Here is an 8259-nt window from a genome sequence, read left to right on the forward strand (position 1 = left end):
TTTAGAAGAAGAAAAAGAAAATAAAGGGTGTAAATTGGGAGCATGGATTGCTTTGAGGGCAATTGCTCTTCCATTTTAGTCATGTCTAACTCTTTGTGATCCCATTTGGGGTTTTCTTGGGCAAAGGCACTAGAGCATTTTGCCATTTCCTTGCCGGACTTGAATTCAGGTCTTCCTGACTCCAAGACTGGTGCTCTAATCCGAAACTCCTTAAACTGTGATTGTGACCCTATGGCATCTCGAAACTGAATGTGGGGGCCACAAAATTAATATCAGTAAATGTTTGATTTGTATACCTATTTTATATACCTATATGCCTCGAACCTCCTAAAAATTTCTCAGTCGAAAAGAGTAGAAAAAGTTTTAGAAGCCTTGCTCTAATCCACTGTGCCAAGCAATACCAAGAGTTCCTTGAAGGAGGTGTGATAAAATGAGTCTTGCAGGATTAATAAGTGAAAGTTGGAAAAAAGTCTTGATTGCTCTCCCCTATTTCACTCAATATAATTAATTAATAGGGCATAAAGGCACTTTGGAAGATTTGGAGGAAGGAGAGCAGGCAGTAATTGGTAGGAAAAAGCCACACATAGATATACTGTGTCATAAAAGTATCTTTTAGTTTTGCCTAAAGCTGGTCTCACATCTGGAAAGGGAAAGGCCTTCTTTTTAACCATGTGGCTCACTGTTTCTAACACCAATAATTTAGGCTAGTTATTAGTTCAGTGACATTATGGGTTAAATGTACCTCTGTGGGCTGGTTCAATAATCTAATCACCATTTATAACATATTGTCTTTTACTAGGACGACATCCTGACTTATAACCCATATCTTTGAGAGATGACTTTTCTAATACTCAGTTAATTAGGGTGAAGTTGTGATCTCTTAGATATGGGAGCTCCCCAGCAATGATGCATTTTCAACTAATCTTACCTTGAGTCCTAAAGAAATGCAGATACTGAGCATAGATAATTCAGAAAACTCAGCTAGTTTCTAAGTATGCTTAATTTCTTAGTTATTCATCTCTTCCCTAAAACCTGCTCCACACCTTTAACTTCCCTTTTTCTTGATCTAGTCATCAAGGTTTGGTGTAATCTTTGTCTCTTCTTGTTCCTCATAACAAATTAGTTGCCAAATTCTATGATTCTTTTCCCTTAATCTCTCTGCTTTCCTGTAAGCTTCCCTGCTGGCATCAATCACATCCTCATTTAGTCATCCAGATTATTGTAATAGTCTCCCTAAGTGGTCTTCCTACCTCATTCAGCCCCCTTTCCTGGTACACAGGAAAAAGCTGGATTTGTGAAGTTAGAGGGAATTGAGAATAATTTAGTTTAAAAAAGCCAAAGTCCTCCCACTGCATCCAGGGCCAATAGTTTTCTTGACAAATATCTTGCCACTGGACTCCAATTACTCTGAAGGAGAGGATAAAGCTGATGATTTTGAGCGGTTTTGCTTCACTTAAATCCAATTGGCTTTCAAGTCAAGACATCACAACAACAATTTTCTAAGTCCCAACAACAACAACAAAAAATAATCTCTTATAGAGGATTTGCGGTAGCTAGGTGATTCCACTGAAACAGTGCTGGGCCTGGAGTTAGGAAGTCATCTGTGTTCAAATCTGACCTCATACACTTAACTGTGTGACTCTAATCCTTAATCCTGTTTGTCTCAGCTTTCTCAACTGTAAAATGAACCAGAGAAGAAAATAACAAATCAATCCACTACCTTGGCAAGAAAACCACAAATCTGATCAGGAAGAGTTGGACACAACTGAAAATAATTAGACAACAACCTCAAAAAACAGATTTAATTATCCAGCCAGACTACCTTTTCCCAAGTGTTTTTACACTACAGGTTAGCACCAAGGCTAATCTTTTTTTTCATTGGTAATTTCCTGCTTCCAGAGGGTCATTCATAATTCTGATTCTTTAGAGATTTCATGATGTTGTTCCATGTTTCACAATCAAAAAAACATCAGAGAGACAATACTGTTTTTGTTTGTTTGTTTTTTAAGTTGAGGTTTCCCTGTGAGGAAATAGCTTGGGATCCATGAAAATGCAATTCAGCTCATTCTCAATAACTTGGTGCCCATTTGGGAGTTGGAAAACACACACACACACACACACACACACACACACACACACACACACACCACAAACTAATAGTTTTCTGGGTTGTTTTTGTTTTTTATTCACTGCTTTCCAAAATTGTCATTTCATAGACAACACTTTATGATGAAAACAGCTTGTTCAAAAAATGTTGCTTTTCACCCAGAATTTATTTCTGATTGCTAAGAATGAATGCAGTCTCTAAGTGCAATGAATTTTAATGTTCTGAATACAGACTAAGAAATATTGAACAGTATTGATATAGGAATAAAGAAAGACCTGTAATATTGATTAAATCAATCATAGTTCCATCATAGTTTTCAAATACAGTATTGTAAAATGCTACTGGGCTTGACTAAACACTTTCAGCTGCCAAATGGAATGATGAATTTACATTCAAAAGCCTATATAGTAAATTTTGCATTTATAAAATGAAGGAAAGATAGGTATGTTTTATAGTGACATACAAAATCTCTAATACTATTAAGCATATTCCTCTGCTTTCCTGCTCATTCTTTTCCTTTTTTTGTTATAAATAAATTTTAATAACATAAGAGACACAAATGAGGACTCACCTATATGAGCAACAAATTGACTTTTGTAAAAATTGCTAGGTGGAATGGTACCTAGCCTATCAGAGTCAGAAAGACCATAGTTTGGGACTTACCAACCACATGATCCTGGGCAAATCACTTAATTAATCTCTTTCTGCCTCAGTTTATCTGTAAAATGGGGCTAAGAATAACAGCACTGGCCTCACATAGTTAGGAAGGTCTCATGAAATAGCATAAAATAAGTAATTTACTACAAACATGATCATTTAGTAGGAACTCACAACTTGAATTTCCCTCTCAGATATCCACCCACTGGGAGACTGAATTAGATTTCTGATTCCTCTGCTTCATTTTTCTATTTCAGAGATTAAAGTATAAGAAAATCAAGCTTTTTGTTACTGAGTTACTGCAACCAATTTAGAAAAGGTGCCAGGAAGAGGCTTAGAACAATCTTGGTTACCAGTTCTTGGCTTTAATCATTATCTCCTCCATAGTGAACAGTGATAAATAAATCAAACTGTATAAGTTGAATGTGGTGCTAAAATATATCTTTTTGGTTGCTTTTTAAAAAATGTATTTTCTAAATTTTGTTTCATAAGCTAAAATAATTTATCTTGGTTGGAATATATTTACTAATTTAGAAATGGAGTCTAATTTAGAGGTGTCTGAGGGAGGGTAGAAAACAGGTCAGTTAATTGGTAAATAAGCAATTAGTGGCTGTTATGTGCCAGGCAGTGACAAGTGCTGGTGATATAAAGATAAAATAAACAAAGCTCATACATTATGTAAGAAAATCATTCAAGTGTAATGGAAAATAAATTATATTTCTGCCAACTAATATAATTAGTAACTGAGCTATGTAGGTAATTTTTCATGCTATAAATTATTGTATTTAATGGTCAAAATTCACTTCAACCTTTGCTCCCCACTTCATTCTTTTTCCATTGCTTTGATTATATACGAGAATATTATAGGATGGAGCAGATTGAGAAGAATGTGAGTTTCCCACTTTCTCATTTTCCCTTACCTCAGGTTTCCTTTCAACTTATCTTTTTCTTCTTTATCAGATTGCAATTCTATTTGTTTTCAAAGACTAGAAATAACTTGCTCAATATTAAAAGGCATCTATTTGCGGTTTCAGTTCCTGAACATACCCTTCACACACAAAACATAGTATTTGGGGGCATATGTATTCAAGTGTATATGTAATCACATATAGAATTATAAAATACTATGTCAGTTGGGACTTTTGAGATTATCAGGCTCCTTTCACTCTTGAGGAAAATGAGGCCTAGAGAAATTAAAGTGATTTGCGCAAATGTGGAAATCCAGGATTCTCATCCAGATCCCCTGATTATATGGTAAAGTGAAAAAAATATTAAAAGGACAGCCCTGAAGTCAGGAGGAAAACATCTCCTAGTTGTGTGACCCTCGGCAAGTCACTTAACTCCAAATGTCTCAGGGGAAAAAAAAGGAACAATGGATTCCTTATAGATTTGTATGTGGATTAAAAAATATATATTGGGGGCAGCTAGGTGGCGCAGTGGATAGAACACCAGCCTTCAATTCAGGAGCATCCGAGTTCAAATCTGATCTCAGACACTTAACACGTCCTACCTGTGTGACCCTGGGCAAGTCACTTAACCCCAGCCTCAGGGGGGGAAAAAAACATTTATTAAGAACCTACTACATACCAAGTACTGGGCTAAGCATGGGAGATACAAAGAAAGGCAAAAGACATCCACACAAATGTGACATAATGGGGACTCTAAGAAAAAAGAAAAAAAGAATCTGGACTAGAAAGGACTTAGACCAGATATAAGACCTTAGTCCTCTATAGAACAGGGTAGGTGAAATATTCTGGTGGATAAGTGTGAGAATGACCTATTTCTCAGGATCTTTAAATTGTCATTTTCTTCTTCAAGGGATAAATTTAGCACTGGGAAGGACCTTAAAAGTCATCCAGATCTGATCTCTTTCACTTTTTTTTAAAACTAAAATCTCACCTCTTCATTCTACCTTTCCTGCCTCCTTTAATGTCAACGCCTTCCCATTAAGGCCATCTCCAATTTTCTCTGTATATATTTTGTGTGACGCATTATTCGCACGTTCTTCTCCTCCATTAGAATGTAAGCGCCTTGAGAACAGGGGCTGGTTTTGCCTTTCATTTCCCCAGTTTAGTACAGCACCTGGCACACTGTAAGAGTTGAATGAATGCTCATAGACAAACTATACTGTACCACGCATGCGTCAGATATAATGACTAGTGTCCGTTTCCATGTATACACACTATTCTTTGTGTCTATACCACATATGTGGTGCACACTCTGTATACATATTTGTTAACTGCTTTTTTGTACTTGCACTGACATGTATTCTTTGTACAAACACACGAGATTCTTTCTCTGCCATATGTGTATTGTATGTACATAGATACGTACAGAATACATGTCTGGTGTGTGACTAGTGGGCATCTATAAAGCATGCATGTGTGGCACGTACACAAAGCGCCATAACTCAGAGCTGGATTAGACTGGCACGTGTAAAAGTGGAGAGCTGTAAGGGACTTTGAGATCACTTAGCTCAGTTTTCTTCTTTTAATCCTACGAGGAAATGGAGGTTCAGAGAGGGTATGAGCGACAGGCCCAAGAAAACAGAAGTGGCAGAGCTGGGCTTCGAACTGAGTTCAGGGACTCCACTTTTTCCATTCACTGCACCTCGCTGCGGGGGGCGATGGAAAGCACGAATGCCGCGCCCCCTCTAGGGTCTGGTCCACGCACACAACTTGACCCAGATGCTCACAAACTCCCCGCATGACGCAGTCCCCGGGCGGACCCTGGACAAGGAACAGAGAGAGCGGCGTCCTTCCTTCCCCACCCCACCCCCACACTCGCGGCGGGCACACAGTCCGAGGCCGGGAACCGGGGCTGGGAGTGCCCCGAGAGTGAAACTTCCCGGGCGCCGGGCCGGAGCAGTGCGGCGCTCCGGTCCGTCCCGCGCGGGGCCGGGCATGCATTAAAGCCGGCAGGCGGCCCCTCGGGGCCCCCACCCAACTCGCCCGCTGGCTCACAAGCTCACCTGCTCCGGCTGCTCGTGGCCGCCTCTTCCGAGACCACGCTGCTGTGGCTGCCGCGGCCGCCCGCGCTGCCAAGGCTGCTGCAGCTGCCGCTGCCCGGCAAGCGGGCTCTGGCTGCCGCCCTCCCGCTCCGCCGCCTTCCCGGACGTCGGCCCCGGCCCCTCCAGCCCGGAGTCGGCTCCGTCCCCGTCCTCGTCCAGCTCCCCGCCGCTGCCCGCGCCGCGCAGCAGCTCCTCGGCGGAGCACATCCCGCCCCCTCCCTGGAGCCAAGTCTGGCAGTCCAGTTGGGAAGGGATCCGGGACGCACGCATGGCCTCGCCCGCTGCCCAAGCTTCCTCCCCAGACCCCCGCGACTGTTGACAAGTCGTTGGGCCGGAGGGCGTCGGCGGCTCGGCTCGGGGGCCGGAGGAGAGCCTCACGGAATGGACGCTCCGCCCAGCCCCGCCCTGGCTGGCCGGCCCCCAGGGGCAGAAGTGAGAGCTCTGTCCCGCTCCTTTCGGCACTCCAAGCCCCACCCCTGATATCGGAAGCACTGCCCCTGGGCGGAGCCCCGAGGAACTGAGGACAGGAGGAGTCACGGGGGCGGGGCTTAGGGCTACCCCGCTCAGGTAAAAGCCGTCCCCGAGGTGGCAGTGAGGCTCAGCTTGCTATTCCCTCTCACTTTCTTCCTTCCCCGAGCCCTTTCTAATCTGTTCCTCCCATCCTTCTTCTCCTTTTCTCCTCCTTTCCCTCCTCTTTCTCTTTCTGTTTCTCTCCCGTTTTTCGCATCTCTTCTCTCTTTTTCTCTACCTCCCCTTGTTCTCCACTTGGCTTACGTTCTCCTCCTCTTTTTTACATTCACCCATTCTCTTTTCTATTTTTACTTTCCCTCTTATTTTTATTTTCGCTTTTTAAAACTCTCCACATTTTTTTCTCATCTCTTTCACTCCTTCAATTTTCTGTCTCCAATTTAACATTTTTTTACTCTTCCCCCTTTCTCTTCTTTCTGTTTTTGACTTTCCCCCCTCACCCTTTTTTCCTCATTTCCCTTCCTTTCCTCTCTCCCCTTTTCTCTCTCATTCTTTTTCTCTCTTTCCCCATTTCCTTTTCTTTCTGCATCTTTCTGTCTGTTTCTCCTCTCCCCTCACCCCTTCCCCCTATATCTACCCTTTTCCCTTTCCCAGGTTTTCCTCATTTCTTTTCCTTTCTCCTGTTCCCTCTCTGGTCTCTCTGTCTCTGTTTCTGTCTTTCTGTCTCTGTTTCCATACCTCTTTCTCTTTTCCCTTTTTTCTGATTTTTCTCCATTTGTCTTTCTTTCCTTTTCCTCTATTCTCTTTGTCTTTTCTCTCTCCATTACCCTCTTTCTTCCCATTCCCCCTATTTCTCTTTCTCCCTTTTTGCATAGGTTCCCCCTGTCCTCTTCCCTCCTCCTCCCATCCAAGACATGTTTCCCTTTTCTTTTTACTAACATTTAACTTCACTGGAATGCAGTTAGAAAATTAGCTCTGGAAATGAAGTCATGGAAAAGCACTGAACTGGGGGTTTAAAAGACCTGGAATTTGACTTGATTTTGTGACTTCAAGCTTGTGTGAACTCAAGCAAATGAATTCAACCCTCCCCCCCCCTAAGATTCTGCTTCTTTATCTATAAAATAAAGAACCATAAGATCATAGATCTAAAGTAAAAGGACTTCAAAGGTTATTTAAGCCAATCTTTTTATTTTACAGGTTAGAAAATTAAATTCTATTTAAATTGCCCAAGTACACAGAGGTTGTATTTGAATCTTGATTCTCCGGCACCAGCATCAAGATTTAGATTAGGTGATGTTAAAGATCTCTACCAGCTCTAAAATTCTTAAGTAGGTGATTTAGTTTACTTCCGTTGGCAAAGGATAAAACCCATTGTTGGGAGATAGAGCTACTTAGATTAGATTGCTAAATTCAGATTTCTCTTGGCCTCCAGCTCTTGTGCCTTAGAGCAATGGCCCTTTTAATTGAAGAAGGCTCAAAATTTACTCTAGACCACTAAAGCATTTTAGAATTCAAAGGGGGTCAGTGGCTTACTAGTGCGAGGCTTACCCTCAATAGCATCCTGGAAGCTAAGCCATTGCCCCCTGGGACTTCTGCCCAGAAAGTCATTGCCTTAATCAGAGCTTTGGAACTGGGGAAGAGAATGAGAGTGAACATCTATACTGACTCCAAATATGCTTTTCATATTTTGCATGTTCATGGAGCTATATAGAAAGAAAGGGAACTTTTGATAGCAAAAAATTCTATTAAGTATGCAAGAGAAATTCTACAGCTACTACAAGCTGTCTACAAACCCAGAGAGGTTTCAGTCATATTTAGAAGGGAGATTCACTTCAAGCCAAGGGGAATATGCTCTTCATATTCTGTTAAAGGGAAATAGCTCATATGGAGGTTTAAATTGCAAGTCAGATGGAAAAGCTCCACAATTCTTGGGGGGGGGGGGAAGAAAATAGTGGTACATCTTCTTTAATGTAATTTCCATTAATAAAGTCATATATATCTTTGATATTGAATCATT

General features: G+C 41.6%; 1 protein-coding gene across 1 annotated transcript in view; it reads right to left on the reverse strand.

The window, feature by feature from the left end:
- FAM241A (family with sequence similarity 241 member A) overlaps positions 1–7850 on the reverse strand; it is an 81381-nt gene extending 73531 nt beyond the window's left edge. Inside the window, exons 1-2 of the mRNA XM_074275758.1 lie at positions 7791–7850; positions 5736–6380 (exon numbers count right to left, since the gene is read on the reverse strand). Coding sequence (XP_074131859.1) covers positions 5736–6380; positions 7791–7850 — 705 coding nt within the window. The remainder of the gene's footprint in view (positions 1–5735; positions 6381–7790) is intronic.
- Between the last annotated feature and the right edge of the window lie 409 nt (positions 7851–8259).

Source organism: Sminthopsis crassicaudata, chromosome 6 (genome assembly GCF_048593235.1).
Source record: "Sminthopsis crassicaudata isolate SCR6 chromosome 6, ASM4859323v1, whole genome shotgun sequence".
Lineage (NCBI taxonomy): Eukaryota > Metazoa > Chordata > Mammalia > Dasyuromorphia > Dasyuridae > Sminthopsis > Sminthopsis crassicaudata.